We start from the raw sequence: 20212 nt of genomic DNA, 5'->3' as shown, positions 1-20212 counted from the left end.
CAGTGACAAATATGGAACCGGACATTGACCATCTCATTAGCCAAAAGCAGGCCCATAGTTCCCATTGAAATACTGGCAAGTTTGTTGATTTAACTTTACTTGTTCGTCATTTTAAATATTGTATTTGTTCCCGTTTTGTTTCTTCACTTCAAAATAAGATATATGCAGTGTGCATAGGAATTTGTTAATATTTTTTTTTAACTATAGCCCGGCCCTCCAACGGTCTGAGGGACAGTGAACTGGCCCCCTGTTTAAAAAGTTTGAGGACCCCTGGTTTAGTGTAAGGATGAACGCGGTGAGGTTGACTTGAGTGAGTAGAGGTAAGTAGGGAGTGAGTATGTAACTGTAGAACTTATTTTGCTAATCGGAGGTGCGATGAAGGACAACAAACTAAACCCAAAAATCGGTCCTAAAGAGCAGTTCTAAGGCTGAGATGAGGCTCAAGTGAGTGGGAGTAGCGGGTTATATGGGCCTCTCCTAGGTAGACTCAGCCTCAAATGAGTACCTGGTGCGGTGTGTAAACACCGCCACTAGAGAGTCAAAGGCGGTCAGGCGTGGTGATGACCACCTACCCACTCATGCACCGTACTGGCCTTCATAGGTGCTGGCTCACAGCACTTGCCCCAACATTATGTTAAAGCTGTATCTGGAATCGTTGTCGTTTATATATGACTGTATGTGTATGTAGTAAGATTACCAATAACCAGTCTGAGCCATTCCCTGTTCACCTTGGGGCACGACAGATATGTCCTCTGGCCCTAACACTATAGCATTTCTTCTTTGGACACCTAGCTGGAGACGCTTTCCGTGGATTTCCTGGTGAAATTTGCATATGGTACATATAGAATGGGAGGCTGATCGATGCCCGGATGCTGTTAGGGGATGGCTCCCTGTTGGTCAACCATATTATTTATGCGAATAAGCTGGTAATGTGGCTACTGCAGGAATTCATATTCTTTGGGTCTTTCGGTAATGCCACGTAGATAGAAAAACTGAGCAATCATTGGAAGGACGTTATTAACCAGGTTAAGTCATAATTCGCTGTGATGTTTAGTAGTTATTTTCAACTCTCTGGTGTTACATTAACAGGTTAAATGTGTTTACATTAACAGGTTAAATGTCTCACTAACACAGCCACCGTTGCTCGTTTTCCTTGATGTGGCGGTGGCTCTATGATCTTACATGCTATCTCTCACAATGCAATGGCCACCCCCGCAGCTTCATCGTCGTGGAGGTAGCTCAGCACTCCGATCTTACATTTACATCCAAATTTCATCACTAGCACCCGCCCACTTCGCTTATACACAATACAATGGCCTCCTCCGCAGCTTGGTCGTCGTGGAGGTAGCTCAACTCTCCGATCTTACATTTACATGAAAATGTATTCACTAGCCCCGCCCACTTCGCTTATGACCCTTGGGCTACACCCATCTCAAACCTTTATAACATCCTGCCTCAGCAGCTCTCTCGCTATTTTTCACCTGATGACGATTGCTTGTATTGCAATCGAAACGTCGTGATATGTTTTTTTTATTATTTATTCTATCTACATGGCTTTACCGAAATACCCAAAGAATGTGTCTACTGTCCACTCTGAGAAGGATTAAGACGCCTTACTACCGAACTTGGAGCATACTAGTTAGAGATGGGGCCTTACCATCAGCCCCACAAAAATAAAGCACCTGCCTGGGTATTTTACGACATCAAATGGTTTCCTCCCCAAACTCCGAATGGGTGATGGGGCAGTAGTGGAGAGAGGGGAGACGTTTCTGTACCTGGGCAGTGTGCTTGGGCAGAAAAGGGCTCAAAATCAGTCGAGCGGCATGATCTTTTAATCACCTGCGTTATGCAGTTTGAAAGCTACCTTGCCTTTCAATCTTATTGGCCATAGTTATGTCCTCGCTTCCCTTTCCATGCGTAAAACGTGGAGCCCTTTTAAAGTAACATCTTTGCTGGCTTGAAACATTCAGGTTCGCCTGCCTATGATCCACCATGGGTTTAACCAGACTGGATTACAGTGTGGAGGAGCTCACATCCTTGAGAGATCTGGACACAGTCCCATCGGAGACCACCTCCGGCCGGCTGCGTTGGCTGGATCATGTATCCCGCATGCCAAGCCATCTCATTTAGCTTCCCTTTGGTCGGATATAGGCGGCTAAACGGGTATACGGCACGGGTTATAGAGGAGATTGACTGGCGTGGTATAGAAAGAATGGACTTGTCGATGATTGGAGGAGGTTTATTATGAAGGACGCTACCAGGCAGGTGGAGGCAGTCGCTCTCCAGCAACAACGGCCGGTGGAGGAGCGATGCTCACAACAACGAGACGTTTAAAACACAGCGATTTGGCACAGTCGGGAGCACAGGTGTTGCATCTGCCAGTTAATCTCAGTTAATCAACCCATGGCACCTGGGTATGTTCCGTGACATCCTGCCAGCGAGGCAAAGGCAAATATCCCTCCGTTATAGCATTTAAGGAACTGTTGAGGCAAGTGCTGTGAGCGAGCACCGGCGTTATTGTCGATCCAATGGGGTGGTGTGTGGCCTGAAAAAAAACAATGCCCGGCCGTCTTTGTCTCCTCCCGTGCTAATGTTTACACATCGCACCGAGATACTCATTTAAGGTCTGTAAACCTAGAGGATGTTGGCCGTGAGCGGCAGCTGGGTCGCTCTTATGATTCAGACGCCTTCGGAAACAACAAACCCAGCGGCGCGTGGAGCACTCACCTACACTGCCCGTCAGTGCCCACACATGAATCACGGCGTGACAGTCTAATTAGGACGCTGCTAAATTAAGAAACCATGCGTGCAAGTGGCCCGGAGACGCGGCGGGGGTGGATTCATAATGGTTGTTGTCCGCCGAGTGGATGCTGAGTCTGGCATAAGCGACTGACCGTGATTAAACCAGGTTCTCTAATGTGGCGAGTTGATGGCCTCAGCCCGGTTACCAATGACTCACACAGAGATTCCAGTGACTTACACAGAGATCCACAGACTTACGGAGAGACACATAAACTTACACAGATATCCATAGACTTACATAGAGACACATAGGCTTACACATAGATCCAGAGACGTACACAGAGATTCATAGACTTACATAGAGATCCATAGACTTACACAGATATCTATAGACTCACACATATATATAGACTTATACAGAGATCCATAGACATACACAGAGATCCTTACACTTACACTGAGATCCACAGACTCACACAGAGACCCATTAACTCACATAGACCAGGCTGTGATTGAACCTGATTTTCTGTTCTAGTGAGTTGATGGTCTTTACTCGGTTATTTCGAACTGCACAATGAGACCGCCGTGCTACATTTGATTTCTGGCCTCATTTGGCAGAATTTCAACTCTTGAGAATTAAATGTCTCGTTTGAGGAACATGAGACGGATACTCTCGCTACGGCATATGCCACGTGCAAAAAGATACACCCTTTGAGAGGCATCAAGTCTGCATTAACCACATGTACTTGTGGCAACACATGCAAACATGTTCTGATAATGTATGTATTGTCTTGGCAACTGATTGGCCTACACCTGACAGCCTTGTTCATGGCCACGTCTCTGCACCAGTGTTAGACCCTCGAACGGCAAAAGGCGAACAATACAAAGACAATGCAAGTATCAGAGCATTTAGCGCTCGGGTTGAGCTATATTACCAGAGCATGTTTGCATGTTTTTCCACAAGTACGTGTGGTTAATGCAGACTTGATGCCTTGCAAAAGGTATCTCTTTTGGTGTTTGCACATCTTTACACTTCCTGTTTTATTGCTAAAAAGGGAAGAACCTCCACATATTGTTTCATCATGTTGATACTGGCAACAATGTTCCATAGATATTAAGAAAGTTGGCTAAAAGGTTGGAAAAAAACAATTCCATAGCTAACTGAAAGCACTTGATTCACATAAACTAAACTATTTTTTATAAACTATTTTTATTCCAGGTAAGGCCCAATGAGTAATATAGCTCTTCTTTTTCAAAAGCAACCTGCCCATCAATAATAGCTCAATGAAGTGGATTATCACGTGAAAATTATGAGCAGCCAAATACTTTTAACACATGTAGAGGGAAACACCGGAGCACCCAGAGAATAACCCACGGGACCATGGGGAGAGAGACACGCAAACTCCAACTACAGTATACAGACATCACGGTAGGGATCGAACCCGCGACCTCCTGTATACCAGGCGAGGTAGTAAACATATCACCACCGTGGTGCCCTTTAACACGTTTAATCCTCTATCAATTAACACCACTGTAATTTGACAAATCGTCAGAATTTCCAATCACAAATGGACTCTGGACAGAATTGCTAACCTATCAAGAATATAGTCAGATTGCTTGTGTTATCGTTAGAGCTGGGGGTTAATGCCTACGGTTAAGGTATGAGCGATTGCTAAAGCTATGGTTAATGTCAGAGCAAGAGTTATAATTACAACTCAGGCCGCTAGGTAGCATTGACCCAGACAGTTCGGGAATTGAAATCCGTGTTCGGGTGGCAGGGGTTGATTTGAACCAAGATCTGGTAAGGGTGTTACTTTGTAGGACTGAATTACAAGTTGCAGCACAGATTTGAACGACCCAGGCTTATTGGAATGTCAGGGTTTGTGCATTCCAGAGGTGGGACAAAGTCATTGTTATGCAAGTCCAAGTCGAGTCGCAAGTCATCAAATTCATGACTCGAGTCTGACTCGAGTCCAAGTCACATGACTCGAGTCCACATCTCATAGGTGGGACAAAGTCATTGTTATGCAAGTCCAAGTCGAGTCGCAAGTCATCAAATTTATGACTCGAGTCTGACTCGAGTCCAAGTCACATGACTCGAGTCCACACCTCTGGTGCATTCTATAGAATTGTTTTGGTATGTTGTAGATTATGTCGTGGTGGTATTCTATGGAAGTTTTATGGTGGAAATATGTAGAAACTGTAAGAGTTGAAATCTGTAGGATCCACAGTAGAGTGAATCTGTAGGATCCACACTGGAGTGAATCTGTAGGATCCACAGTGGAGTGAATCTGTAGGATTCACAGTGGAGTGAATCCGTAGGATCCACAGTGGAGTGAATCCGTAGGATGTGACTCTATGGCGGTATCAAGTTTTACAAAAACCACAAACACATCCATCCCAAATAATCGATCCTCACACAAACACACACACATGGTTTGACGCACGCGCCGTGAGTGTAATAGTGGAATTTTAATTGATAATAAAATTGAGGAATTGTCATGTGCCTAATGTATGCTGCTGCGTCTGACCACAATCGCCGACTGGCAAGCTCCGCTTAAGCTCATTAATAACTACTCCACACTAACCGTGGGAACGCAGTCATAAAATAATGATCATTAATATATCTACATATATATATATCTATGGGCAACATCTGCTGGTATGTGCATTGCAAATTCCCATTTATTAAGTATAAAGATCTTGCATCACGTTTCGCTGCACTCACTCCGATTGATAATGTACATTCCTGGGGAATGTGTCCTGCGGTTTAACATTCACACGCTGCTAACGCACAGCAGTAGCAGGGTTTTTTTCCGCCGTTTGTTATTACTTTGAATCGGAATTTATTTTTTACGAGTAGGCTGGCCCCACGTCAAGATGCGGGCCAGATTCGTGTCGTAAGACCCTCCGCCATCTGACGAGAGCCAAACAAATTAAATATGCCTGTGAGAATCGTTCTCTACTGGTGAGTTAAAACCATGATTAAATATTACGATAAAAACTTGTACACCATTTAACACGTTTAACTGTTTGGTGGCTATGTCGAATGGTATTATGACACGCAAATTTGACCGCCACATTTACATCGTGGCCCATGCCCCGAACAAACAAAATCAACTCTGAATCATTAAGGTCTCTGCTCGAAACGTCACACAGGTCTCCTCCGTGTTCCAGGTTCGTCTCGTGGAAGTGATCGCGAGCTTTTAATTGGCATGTCGTTTCGGTGGATCATTAATCAAGGTCACAACTCATTCCGACATGGTCCAACACTTACCAACATCCTCCCACGATCATCAATGATGCAGTTCCGTAATCCAGAAAGACTCGGGGGGTGGAGTTGGTGGATCACTCATAGATGGAGCGAGGTGGTGTTTTTAGAAGGCAGTGCAGCAGGTTATCCTCCCGTATTTTGACGTGCGTCTCCATGGGTTTTCTCGTGCACAAAAGATGACTTTAGTATGGATTCGGCCAAACATCTCGCAAGCAGGTCCCTCCTAACAAATAGTCTTGGGACTCACTGAGCCTTTCCTGACCTGTAGAGACGGGGGGTGAAGGAGGGGGTTGGTGGTTCACGAATAGGAGACACGGCCCGTCAAGATGATGATTTACATGAGGAATATGTCATTCGCGTGAAGGCCAGCACAGCGAGTAGGCCGAGCCAGGGTAAGGTCATGTTGCTTGTGTGGTGGTAACATTGTTGAAGCACTCTCCACGTTTGCGTGCACGGGTGTCATCTGGGCACTTCTGCGTTCCTCCCTCGCGTAATTGAAATGGATGGACAGGAATTATCCGAGCATCCCGAGTACATTGCTGAGGCTCGGCGAGGTGTCCTGATTTCATAAAGAGAGTTGAAAACGATTGACTCACATTTGTAGATTTTTAAAAAAAAATGCTTCAGCCAAGACGTGTTTTAACAAAAAACGCCAGAAATTGCATAAAAATTCAGAAGCTTCTGCCTGAATATTGGCTCATTCATTGACCACAGTGCCAAAGTGGGAAACCCGCCCGCATTGATTGAAACTCGAGACATCTCCAGAGACTTCAAAGTGCAGATGATGAGCCTTGAAAGTGTTTCTTACACTTCCCAGAAACCCACACGTTTCTCTGACAGTGTTGCCAGAAACTTGCAAATCCCAGCTGTCTTGATCTGAATGTCAGAAAATTAACTTACAATTTCCTGAAACGTTCTCTGATTTCACGCACGTTGGCATGTCCACGCGCATTGCTCTGGTTCACCAACAATCCCGGCACAGAAACAAACTGGACGGACACGGTCTCTCGGTCAGCGCGAAGTCGTCAAAGCCGTGCAGTATCCTGCAAAGAAAGTTCAACACGGCAACAACCGGGACCAATATCTCAGTACAAATCAACTCTGCTGACACTCGAACACAGAGGATGCCAATGTCCTGGACTGACCACGGTCAAACCCTGCAAAGGTGGTGACTTTAACATCGGTTCATGTGAGCAGGTCACCTCTTATTCACTCACCAGTCATGAGAAAGACAAGACAAAGCTTTTCCCTTCTTATCCACTGGTGGATATTTCAGATTCCCATGTTGGTGTCCGTTCTCTCCACATAGCAAAATATACAATAACTTTTTCATAAAGCAATGCTCGTTTTATTTCACATAGAGGGATGATGGTGATGATGATGATATTCCAAGTTCAAATTCTGGTTAGGAGGGCTTTACTCAACCCACCGTCCTTCTGCGGTCAATAAAAGAAGAACCACATTGTGGGCAAGATCAACAGTGATCATCCTATACAGTTTATACTCGTCCCTATCATTAAAACGTGGAATTTCCGCCACTGGCTCTGCAGGGCTGTAAATGGAAATGAGCACGAGTGCCCCAATCACTGCTCATTTGTGCAGGAACTCACTTCGACATCCTTAACTGGTCGATATATTTAGAATCAGTTTTGCCCTTTCTGGAAAGGCTGATCTGTGACGTAGACATGTGGAACATGGAGAGTCACCTCAATAGGGGACCCACTGTCCACCCGAGAGAGACAACGACGGGCCAAGTCTACCTGGCTGGAGGGTTTTGACTCAACATTTATGGGCACGGAGGACAAAAAAATGGTAACTGATGAGCCCACGTCTCGGTGGCAAGGAGGCTTCAGTCACTCAAATATCCCATCGGCATCGCGGAACTTCTGGGAGCACACACTCCCGGCAGCATTGGGTTAAACACAAAGCAAACCCTGAACCGGTTGCAACATTCAGTGACTCATTATTCAGAGTGAGGGGGGCTTGCTTGAGCCAGTACTGATGGACTGCCAGAAGTTTATGGGCGAGGGTCTCCTCTCTGTAAGATATGGGCTTGGTAGAAAATGTATAACAATAGTATACATTTCCTACGTAGATGGGAGAGACGTGAGAAGGGAAGTGAATTGTCACAGGTGGCTGAGAGCTACCTGGCCTTGCAGAACCTCCAGGTAATCCGTCTCGGCTTGATGCTGCTGCTGATTCTGTTGCTGCTGTTGTAGCTGATGATGATGTTGTTGCTGATGCTGTTGTTGCTGCTGATGATGATGCTGCTGATGCTGCTGCTGTTGCAGCCGTACCCGCAGCTCCAGGTACTCCCCGCCGCACCCGCCCTTGGCCACGGCTTCGGCCGCCCCCATGGAGGCCGAGGGCCGCTCCTCGGCCAGGCGGCGGAAAGGCGCATCTGCGCCGCGCACCTCGCAGTAGCGCAGCCGCTCGTCACAGCGCAGTGCGTGGCACGAGAGCTCGTGCAGGCCACCGGCGTGCCGAGGCGCCGAGACAGCCGTGCCATGCCGGAGCGGGGTCTCGGTGCTGGCAGCCTCCCCTCCCTTGTTGGCCACCACAGTGTCGTCGTCGTCTTCATCATCGTCATCGTCTTCGTCGTCCTCCTCCTCGTCGTCGCCATGGGGGTTGTAGATGGGGTTCTCCTGCAGGAGGTTGGGGGTGGTCGAGCGCGGGTCATACACAGATATGGCGCCACCCTCCGGCTCGAAGAAGTCTACCCCTCCCCCTGGTCCTCCTCCTCCGTGGCCGCTGCCACCCCCTCCCACGCCTTCCCCCGCCACCTTGGAGGAGCGCTTGGCGTCGTCCTGGAGCCTCGTGCGCCCGTTCCTCCTCCGACCCCTGCGGCCGGCCCTGCTGCCGCCACCCCCCCTCCTCCTCCTCCTCCGCCGGCACCGCCGCCGCCGCAAAACGAACACGAGCCAGCCGGCGGCTACGAAGACGGCACACAGCAGAACGAGCAGCAGGCCCAGAATGAGCACGGAGAGGGGAACGGGTCCCGTAGGGACGGAAGCCCAAGCGGGGGCGGCCGTGCCCACACAGGTAGTGGCCTCCACCTGCGGCCATGTGGGCACCATCCAAATGCCCGAGCCGCTCCTATTGCCGGCGCCGCCACTGCTGTTGCGACCGTCGCCACTGTCGTTGGCGCTGGTACCGAGCAGGACGCTAGCGTTACTGCCGGCGTGGCCCCCGCCGGCCGGGATCAGCAGAGGCCCGCGCGTGCGGTTGGGGCACAGCGTGTCCAGCGGCACGGAGCGCAAGTCTCGGCCGGCCAGCTCCTCGGGTGACTCGCAGGTCAGGCCGCCCACGAGCACGCCGCTGCTGAGCCGCACGGCCCAGCGGCGCAGCTCGGCTAGCGGGCAAGAGCAGTCCCACGGGTTCTCCTGCAGGTCCACCTGCACTGGGCCACACATGCACACACAACAAACATTCTCCACTCACGTTGCCCTGCGCTACATGCTCATCGCGCTGGAACTCTCTGCAGCAGCGGTGGCAGTGGCGGCATCAGCGGTAACAGCAGAACGACTCAAAACCTCTCCCCCCCCCCACTCTCTACTCCATGGAGCAGGGACCATGGTCACTGCCGGGCGTCGTTTCTTCGGGACAGCATTAAATATTTCTGAAAGGCCCTCGATCTCTAACGCCTGGCTTCAAGTGACACTGAGCTTGGCTCCATGCCTCTCAAATATCACAGCCATTTGTATTGTGAAATGCTGCGTCTCTTACAAATTGCATTGTTTTATTTTATATTCTGTTTAATCCAGATCGTGCTACCATTGTGATGCGAAGGAACGGAGCGCAGAGCAGTTTAGTGCTCCATGTTAGAGAATGGCCCACGGAAGAAGCGGATATCATAGACCTACCTCTGAGATACATACAAGTCACCCTGAAGAACTGTCCCATCTCCGTTCTTCATATGGCAGTCAACGCCAATGTTTCAATACTCAGAGATTACATTTAGTCAAATTACGTGCAGGGTTACGGTTGAGACCATTAACTCACTAGACTAGGGAACCCGGTTTAATCACAGGCAGTAGCAAAAACCTCATCCGTGCTCGCTCAATGTTCAGATGCCTGGGACACCAGGCCACCATCATCCCTACCACCACCACCATCTTCACCACTACCACCGCCACGGCAGTGCCCGTTGCCACGCACCTGCACAAACCCCGTGACGGGCTCGAGCACGGCGCGTGCTGCGAGCCACGCCAGGTGGTTGCCCCGCAGGTCTAGGCGTGCGAGGCGGGTCATGCCCGAGAAGAGGCCGGCAGGCAGAGAGCGCAGGAGGTTGCGCCCCAGGAAGACGAGCTGCAGACTGCGCATGCCGTCCAGTGCGCCGGCCTCCACCTCGCGGATCACATTGCCCTCCAGGTAGAGGTAGTGCAGGCCCGAGAGGCCGGCCAGCATCTCGGGCGTGAGGCGCGCCAGATCATTGCCATTGAGGTAGAGCCGGCGCAGCGAGGGCAGCGATGCGAAGGCGCCGTCCTGCACGAAGGAGATGCGGTTGTTGGCCAGGTGCAGCAGTTCCAGGCCCGAGTAGCCGCGGAAGTCGGCGCGCATCACGCCGTGCAGCTGGTTGCCCGTCAGGTAGAACTGGCGCGGGTCGGAGGGCCGCGGGCGCAGGGTGGCCACGCGGCCCAGCCCCCGCTCCTGGCAGTTGACGCGTAGGCCCAGGTCCACGTTGTGCACGAGGCAGCGGCACGGCCGTGGGCACTCCACGGGGATAGGGGGTCGCGCCGGGCCGGCCGTTGTTGCGGCGGCATCGCCGTGGGTGTGCACGCGTGCCGGCCGCGGAGGGGCCCGCGTAGCGCCCCGGGGAGGGGAAGGCGCCGGGGTCTTGGCGTGGGGTGAGAGATCGCTCTGCCCGGGTCGGTTGAGGCCCAGAGTTTTGTCGGCGGCGGCGATGCTGCTGCTGGGCTTGGCGGTGGGGCTCGGCGTCACCGGCTTGGGAGCGGCAGGGGCGCCCGGAGGCTTCGGCCTTCTGGGCACGAGGCCGCCACCTCCCAGTTCATCGTCTTCACCTTCGTCGTCATCGTCGTCAGCGGCTCCGTAACCTCCTCCTCCCGCTCGAGCGTCGCCCCCGTGTCCCCCGCCCACGTGGACCCTGCCGGCGCCTGCCGCCTGCATCATCATGCGGCGCGAGCAGACCTCGTGGCGCGACAGCTCGCGGAGCAGCTTTCCGTGCACGCGGAATGGGTACTCGCACATCACTTCGCCCACCAACGTGGAGTAGGGGATCTGCTCGAGCCAGCGGCGCATGGGCAGCGACGCGCACGAGCAGTTCCACGGGTTCTCGCCGAGCTGCAGTTCGCTCAGGCGGCCAAGGTGCTCGAGCAGCCCGGGCAGGGGCAGCGTCTTGATGCGGTTGCCGCGCAGGTCCAGGTGGGTGAGCGCCAGCCCGCGGAAGGCGTGCGCCGGCAGGCCCGTGAGCACGTTGTCGTTGAGGATGAGCACCTTCAGGCGGGGCAGTGGCGAGAAGGCGGCAGGCTGCACGCGGCGGACGAGGTTGTAGTCCACCTGCAGGTACTCGAGCGAGTGCAGGCCCAGGAAGGTGTCGTTTCGTAGCACCTCCAGGCGGTTGTTGCTTAGGAAGAGCTTTCGGGCCGAGCGCAGGCCCTCAAAGGCGCCGTCGTGTGCCGCGCGGAGGCCGTTGCCCGAGAGGCTGAGCAGCAAGACGCGTGAGAAGTTGGCGAAGTCACCCGGCCCCACGCGGCCGATGGAATTGCCGCCGAGGAGCAGGGAGAATGGCGGAGCCGGCGCCACGCCAGCGCCGGCACGGGACGTGAGGGGCACCGGTAGGCGCGCCACGGAGGTCACGCCGCGGCCCTCGCAGTTCATCTCAAGGAGGCCCTCCCGCTCGAAGCAGGAGCACGGCTCCCGGCACAGGGGCTCCCGCAGGAAGGAGCGCAGAGCCTGTGACGTCGAGGAGGTGGACGAGGAGGAGGATGGGGAGTGGTGCCCTCCCAGGGGAGATGAGTTCCCGGCAGACACCAGGACGCAGTAGGCAGCCAATGCGAGGCCCGGGAGCGGAGCGGGTGGGGGAGACATTGCGCGTTGTGCGACGCCGTCGGGAGGGGGTGGGGGTAGCTGGGGTTGGGGGGCTTGGGAAAGGGGTTGGGGGCTGGGTCGGGGTGGAGGTTGAGATGAGGAGCAGCAAGAGACTTAACACCTCGAGGAAAGTGGATAGGTGGGTGGGAGGATCGCCGGTCTGAAAGGAGATGGGAGACGTGCGGAGAGGAAGTGACAGGCAGGTTGAGAAACAGAGACACAAGGAGACACAGATTATCATTATACGTGTGTACATGTGCCTACGAGTGTGCGTGTGTGTGCGTCTACGCTATCGTGCATGTGTGCACTATGTCTTTGTCTTTTGTGGACATGTATGTGTTTGGGGAACGGGAGTGTAGCGGTCAGCGAGCTGCGCTACGTGCCCAGAAATCCGGGTTCGATTTCCGCTCACGACCAATACCAGTGACGATTATCTGAACCGGTCATGGGCCTCCCCTAGATCGACACAGCCTCAAATGAGTACCTGGTGCGGTGTGTAAAATTCCAGCACTGGTGAGACAAAGGCGGCCGGGTTTCGTCCAAGCCACATCACCATAGTGCGCCATGGTACTACTCGCCAGCAGCACTTGCCTCAACAGCCTGTGGAGGCGACCTGGGGAATATACGCCTTTTGTTCGGGATGTGTTTCAGAATTATCAGGCGAATCTGCGATTCTGGCCACGAGTGTGGTGTTGGCCACCCATCCCCTCTTGTGCAGTGCCGGCCTTCATAGGTGCTCGCTAACAGCACTTGCGCCAACAGTCTGTTAAAAGGCTATACGGGGGATCTTTATCCTTGTGCAGAGCTCAGCAATGGTGAATGAGCAGCCTTGTATTGCGTCTGGCACCGCGAATGAATGAAATCTCCGCCGCAATTTGATTCATTTATGAGAAGAGCGATTCGCTCGCTCTCTGCTCTCATTGTTAAGTCGCAGGTCACGCCAAACAATAACAACCTCAACTGGCATAACAAGTTAGATTTCTCCTCATATTTATTCCAATAATAATTTAATTGGTGGAGGGGGGGGGATTCTGTGAGCGAGGGGATGCCCCCAGAAGAGGACATCAGATAACTGCTACGTCTGAGGCCATTTCAGCAGATTGAGCCAAACTCATCGAAGCAACTTTTGATGTTCCCGCAGAGAGTGTCTCTCGCAAGTCCATCCAGTCAGTCATTGGAGACCATCAGTTCACTGCGCTCGGGAACCCAGTTTTATCACAATGCGAGTCTATGGATCTATATGTTAGTTGATGGATCTCTGTGTACGTCTATGGATCTCTGTGTAAGTCTTCGGATCTCTGTAAGTCTGTGGATCTCTGTGTAAGTCTATGGATCTCTATGTAAGTCTATGGATCTCTGTGTAAGTCTATGGATATCTGTGTGAGTCTATGGGTCTCTGTGTAACTCTATGGATCTGTGTGTAAGTCTATGGATCTCTGTGTGAGTCTATGGATCTCTGTGTAAGTCTATGGATCTCTGTGTGAGTCTATGCATCTCTGTGTAAGTCTATGCATCTCTGTGGAAGTCTATGGATCTCTGTGTAAGTCTATGGTAATTCGGCTGATTGGCCTGATACCACGAGAACCCGGTTTAATCACAGCACAGTCGATGTGAGTCTGTGGATCTCTGTTTTGCTCGCTTTTTGCGAGTCTGGTTTGTGCGATTTTTAGTAAATTCGGATGACCTATTTCTACCCAAAATGCGCTCCATGTAGTTTGAATTTACTCTACATGAATTCGGCTATGCGGTCGAATGTGTGACAACAGTGTGTGTGTAATATGTGTGCACTGTCGACTCTGTTTACCGTGTGTGTACAGTATGCAGTGTCCAGTGTGTGCTGTGTACAGTGTCCAGTGTGTCCACTGTGTACTGCATGCATACTTTGTGTACTGTGTGTAGTGTGTATTGTGTGCACTGTGTGTATACTGAGTGTGTGTGTAGTTTGTACCATGTGTGTGGAGTGCGCGCACTGTTTACTGTGTGCCCTACTCGGCTACGGGCTGTCTCGTGAGGTTTCGCTTTGTGCACCCTTCATTGAAAAACATATCATCGCATGAAACGAGGTGAACCTGTATACTTACACGTCAGCCTATTGGGGTCTCTATAACAGGACCCTGCGGGGTGGGCTGGTAGGAACGAAAAATTGAATGGCTATAATAAAATGAAATGGCAAAAAATGGCCTCCAATAAGTGGATGCCCCGTGGCCCCGCCCTCCACCCGCGTAACCCCGCCCCGGCCACCCGTGGCCCTGCCCCATCTCGGTGTCCCCGGCCCCAGCTCGTTGCCCCGCCCCTTACCGCCGTAACCCCGCCCCAACCCCGCGTAGCCCCGCCCTCCACCTCGTGCACACGCCCTCTGCCGCCGTTGCCCCGCCCAGCCCCGCGTAGCCTCGCCCCCTGCCGCTGTAGCCCCGCCCAATACACCCCTAGCGGGGGAGAGATTTCCAGGCCTGGCTCTAGGCTGGAAAGCCCTCGACGAGGAGGGGGTAGGGAGTTGTTTTTAATGTAAAAGCTTTAAATGTAAATGTTTCTATTAAAAAACATCAGGGAATGTAACATTGTTAAACATTAACTCCCTTTCACACACGCGGGGGTACGATACGAAGGGAGAGTTTGAGGACTAGGTCTAGGCTATAGGCCTAGCTGTAGGCTTTAGGGCGCCGTGAGTTAATTTTTAATTTACCTGTTTTAATTATTTATGTAAAAGCTTTAAATTTAAATGTTTCTATTTAAAGCATCAGGGAATGTAACATTGTTAAACATTAACTCCCTTGCACACACGCGGGGGAACGATACGAAGGGAGAGTTTGAGGCGTTGTTCGAGGCTTGAGGCCTAGCTGTAGGCTTTAGGCCGCCGTGAGTTAATTTTTAATTTAAATGTTTTTATTATTCATGTAAAAGCTTTAAATTTAAATGTTTATATTTAAAAGCATCAGGGAATGTAACATTGTTAAACATTAACTCCCTTGCACACACGCGGGGGTACGATACGAAGGGAGACTTTGAGGCCTAGTTCTAGGCTTTAGGCCTATCTGTAGGCTTTAGGGCGCTGGGAGTTTTTTTATTTAATTTCCAAGTTTTAATTAAAAGCTATCTCAGGGAATTATAATGGAAGGTTACACGTGTTTAGCCAGGAAAGCCTCATTTATTTAAATGTTTTAATTAAAAGCTATCTGAAGAAATTATAAGGGAATGTTACACTTGTTTAGCCAGGAAAGCCTCACAGAGTCTAAAGGTTTTTGTAGGGTCATGCCAAGTGTTTGCAGTAGGGGGCTATGTTGCTACACGGACGGACGGACGGACGATATAATCTATTGTAGGCTGGTCCACTTAGTTCCTACCAGTATAAGTCTATTTGGTAGCTATGCAAGTCATTCGTCTGGGCACAGTGCCGTCAAAGAGAAGCTGCTTGATTGGACATGCAGTGGCTGGGCATGCGGACTCCATCGCCAAGCCAACAACAGCGTCGCCTGCCAGAGGAGCTCACTGATGAGACTGTGGCGGATGCCTTTCGAGGATCTGTGAGCGCCTTCACACTGTAAGCCAAGCCAAGGCGGGGTAACCCAGGATGGATAGTCGGGCAGGGCCAGCTTGAATGTTTCAAACCGGCGCAGATGTCCCTTTAAAGGGAGTCCGCGTTTCATCAGTACATAGAGAAAGGAAGGGCATAACTGTGGCCGAGAATGTTTGCACGTGTGTGGAACTTATTTCGCACCGTACGTAGCCAAACGTGCCATTCGGAGGTGCGAAGACCCGGAGCAGCGCGAAGGGCCAGGCATCATCCACAGTGTTACACAAATACTAAGACTCCCACCCCCCCCCATATAGCCTGAACGGATTGTAGGTGCAAGTGCTGTTAGCGAGCAGCACCTATCAAGGCCGGCACGGCACACGAGGGGGTGGGTGGCCAGCATCATGCCAAGCTGCCTTTGTCTCCCCAGTGGCGATGTTTTACACACCGCACTAGGTACTAATTTGAGGCTGAGTCGACCTAGGGGAGGCCCATGCCCGGTTCAGATAATTGTCACTGGTGGTGACCGTGAGCGGGAATTTAATTAGTCGTTGGCGGGTTTGTAGCGCGGCGCGCGCTAACCGCTACACTACCTCTCCCCATAACAGCGTTTCCGCACGCATAGACACACACACAGACACACACACGCGCATAGACACACACACAGACACACACACGCATAGACACACACACGCACGCATAGACACACACACGCATAGACACATACACGCATAGACACACACACGCATAGACACACACACACGCGTAGACACACACACACGCGTAGACACACACACACGTAGACACACACACGCACACAGCTTCCGCGCAGCATTACTTGCGCAAGCCGATGAAAAGAGAATGACGCGCGACTGATACGCAGCGTGTGAGCGAGCGAGTTTGTGTGTGTGTGAGTGGGTGAGTGAGTGGGTGAGTGTGTGTGTCGTGTGTGAATGAGTGTGTGAGTGTGTGTGGGTGGGTGTGGGTGTCGTGTGTGAGTGAGTGAGTGTGTGAGTGATTGGGTGAGTGTGTGTGAGAGCGGGTGTGTCGTGTGTGAGTGAGTGTGTGAGTGAGTGTGAGTGGGTGAGTGAGTGGGCGAGTGTGTGTGTCGTGTGTGAGTGAGTGTGTGAGTGATTGGGTGAGTGTGTGTGTGAGCGGGTGTGTTGTGTGTGTGTGAGTGTGTGAGTGAATGGGTGTGTGAGTGTGTGTGGTGTGTGTGGCCTCAGTGGAGGAGGCTCGTGAAGGACGCTACTGGGCAGTTGGAGGCAGTCACCCTCCAACAACAACGGAGGGCGGAGGAGCGACGCTCACAACAACGAGCGGAGCGCCGGGTGCTAAAGCACAGCAAGTTGGTACAATAGGGGGTACAGGTGGTGCATCAGCCAGTCATCTCGGTCAGTCGACCCGTGGCACCTGCTGGGTCTGCCCCGTGACCTCCTGCCAGCGGGCGTTCGACACTTCACGTGGCCTCAAGGTGCACTTGGCCTGGCACAAGCGTCGTGGTGACGTCACCGCCACTTAGTGGCGAATGGCGGTTGTTGTGTGTGTGAGCGGGTGAGTGTGTGTCTGGGTGAGTGTTGTGTGTGTGAGTGGATGAGTATGAGTGGGTGTGTTTGGGGAGCGGTAGTATAGTGATTAGCGCACGGTTCGAACCGGTCCTGGTCCTCCTCTAGGTCGACTCAGCCTCAAATAAGTACCCGATGCGGTCTATAAACATCACCACTCCGGAGACAAAGGCGGTCGGGCGTGGTGCTGGCCACCCATTCCCTCGTGTGCCGTGTCGACCTTTATCGGTGTTCGCTTCCAGCACTTGCCCTAACAGTCTGTTGAGGCTATACGGGGGATCTTTGAGTGAGTGGCTGTGTCAGTGTGGAGGAGGAGGCTCGTGAAGGACGCTACTGGGTAGTTGGGGGCAGTCGCCCTCCAGCAACAACGGAGGGCAGAGGAGCGACCCTCACGACAACGAGCGAAGCGCCGGGTGGCTAAAGCACAGCAAGCTGGCACAGTGGGGGGGCACAGGTGGTGATGCATCTGCCAGTCATCTCAGTCAGCCAACCCATGGCACTACCTGGGTCTGTCCCGTCACCTGCCAGCGGGCGTTCGACACTTCAAGTGGCCTCAAAGTGAACTCAGCCTGGCACAAGCTCCGTGGTGACTTTCACTGCCACTTAGTGGCGAATGACGGTTGTCGTTGTTTGTGGCTGAGTGTCTGGGTGTGTCTGGTTGAATGAGTCCGTGTGAGTGAGTTGTGGGCGTGTGATTGGGTGTGTGTGGTTGAGTGAGTTCGTGTGAGTGAGTTGTGGGTGTGTGAGTGGGTGGGTGTGGTTGAGTGAGTTCGTGTGAGTGAGTTGTGGGCGTGAGTGGGTGTGTGTGTGTGGGTGAGTCCGTGTGAGTGAGTTGTGGGTGTGTGAGTGGGTGTGTGTGGTTGAGTGAGTTCGTGTGAGTGAGTTGTGGGCGTGAGTGGGTGTGTGTGTGTGGGTGAGTCCGTGTGAGTGAGTTGTGGGCGTGTGAGAGGGTGTGTGTGGTTGAGTGAGTTCGTGTGAGTGAGTTGTGGGTGTGTGAGTGGGTGTGTGTGGTTTAGTGAGTTCGTGTGAATGAGGTGTGGGTGTGTGAGTGGGTGAGTGAGTAGTTGTGAGTGAGTTGTGGGTGTGTGAGTGTGTGTGTGGTTGAGTGAGTTCTTGTGAGTAAGTTGTGGGTGTGTTAGTGAGTTGTGTTGAGCGAGTCCGTGTGAGTGAGTTGTGGCTGAGTGGGTGGGTGTGTGTGGCTGAGTGAGTCTGTGCGGGTGTGTGTGTGTGGGTGAGTGGGTGAGCGAGCGAGCAAATGAGTGTGCAGCTCGAGTGAGCACGCAGCCGATGACAAGACAATGCCCGCGCTCGACTGATTCCGTATGAAACCCCCGCTGCTTAAAACCCGGAGCTGGTCATGAGGGGTATGGAGGGGGAACTCATCCACACTCTCTCCACAATTGCCCCCTTACACTCACATGCACATTATGAAACGAGGTCAATCGTGGAGGTCACGTGACCAGGATGGGGATTGGGGCGGCAGGAGAGTGGGGGGGGGCAGTGACCCCCCAACCCCACGCAACTCGGTTATTGATTTTTTCCCTGCTTGGGTAGAATTCTCGGCGATTAAACACAGAGATTTACTGCCCATGGGGGAGGTGTCAGTCAGCGAGTCCGTCACTGCCCCCAACACACGCACACACAACAGCCAAAAGCAAAGGGTCCCCCTCCCGGTGTAGCCTTGCACAGGATGTTGGGGCAAGTGCTGATTGCTGTTCGTGCTGCGGCGCGCTTTGCAGGTCAGCGAGGCGCAAGGTCGAGTGGGTGGTGTCGCTCAAAACCGCCGTGCCCGGCCGCCTTTGTCTCCCCAGTGCCGATGTTTACACCCAGCCGCAGCTGTTGGTTAGCAGTGTGCAAGGGTGATTCGAGCGAGCGGGAATCGGACTCGCTAACCACTGCGCCACCGCTCGACGCTCCCAACAACAACAATCGCTGCCGCCCACCGCTAAGTGGCGCGACGTCACCGCATATCTTGTGCCAGGCTAGGTGCACGACGACGCTCACACACGCGAGTGCGTGGGCCCGTGTTTGAAACTCACACACACACACGTCGACAGACACACACACATCCAGAGGCACAGACAGACACACACATCGAGTAGCGGCTACACTACAGCTCCCCACACACGCACACACGCACACACCCACATGCTCGTACACATGCTGGAGGGCGACTGCCTCCAACTGCCCAGCAGCAGCGTCCTTCACGAGTCTCCTCCTCCAGAGGCTGATCTTGACGCCGCTGGTGCCAGTCATCGGCAAGTCCACTCTGCTCCACATCCTCCTGTACCACATCACTCCATCTCTTCTCTAGCCCGTGCCGCGCTCGTTTAGCCCCCTCGATCCGGCTGAACAAAAGCTGTTTGGGCATGCGGTGGCTGGGCATGCGGGCTACATGACCCAGCCAACGCAGCCTTGCCCGCCGGAGGAGCTCACCGATGGGACTTTGTCCAGATCTTTCAATGAATTGTGGGCTCCTCACACAATCCAGCCTGGTTAAACCCAGGATGGGTCGAAGGCAGGCCAGCCTAAATGGTTAGGCTGCCTTAAACACACACACACGCTCACACACACGCACATATGCTCACACACACGCGCATACACATGCATCTGTAGTAGGTTCAATGAGACGCAGACGACGTAGTCGGAGGCACACTTATTTATTATAAAGTTCACTCAGCACAGGCCAATGTATACAACACTCGAAGGGGTAACGGCCCCTTCACCCGTCTAACAGGGAGACCCCAGTGACTCTAACCGGCTAGCCCACTCCCAGGTCCTCCACTCGAGAGCTAGGGGAGGCTAACTGATCCAGCTCTGGTCAAGCTAGAATCACGGCACCCTTAGCCACCAGACCTGCTCTTACAAGCGCATCAGCTCTGGGCTCTCGGGGCCACACCACTGGCTTGCCCTGGTCGGTCCTTAGAAGGACAGCGATCCAGGGGAGTCCCAGGGCCTATCTAGCCGGTCTTCGCTCTTCACTGGCTTAAGCTGAATACTCAACCCCGAGCCCACCGGCTCTCCACCTTATATAGCAACTCCCCCCCGAGGGGTGGGGCCGTGGGGGATCAC

The 20212-nt window shown here is 52.6% G+C and overlaps 1 protein-coding gene across 1 annotated transcript in view; it reads right to left on the bottom strand.

The window, feature by feature from the left end:
• The window catches only part of LOC144946921 (SLIT and NTRK-like protein 2), a 92294-nt gene that overhangs the window by 15421 nt on the left and 56661 nt on the right, over nucleotides 1-20212 (bottom strand). The window contains exons 2-4 of the mRNA XM_078875988.1: nucleotides 10175-12224; nucleotides 8800-9411; nucleotides 8314-8562 (exon numbers count right to left, since the gene is read on the bottom strand). Of these exons, the coding sequence (XP_078732114.1) occupies nucleotides 8314-8562; nucleotides 8800-9411; nucleotides 10175-12064 (2751 nt within the window). The 5' untranslated portion in view covers nucleotides 12065-12224. The remainder of the gene's footprint in view (nucleotides 1-8313; nucleotides 8563-8799; nucleotides 9412-10174; nucleotides 12225-20212) is intronic.

Source organism: Lampetra fluviatilis, chromosome 43 (assembly GCF_964198595.1).
Source record: "Lampetra fluviatilis chromosome 43, kcLamFluv1.1, whole genome shotgun sequence".
NCBI lineage: Eukaryota > Metazoa > Chordata > Hyperoartia > Petromyzontiformes > Petromyzontidae > Lampetra > Lampetra fluviatilis.
This window is presented reverse-complemented; position numbering and strand designations above follow the sequence as displayed.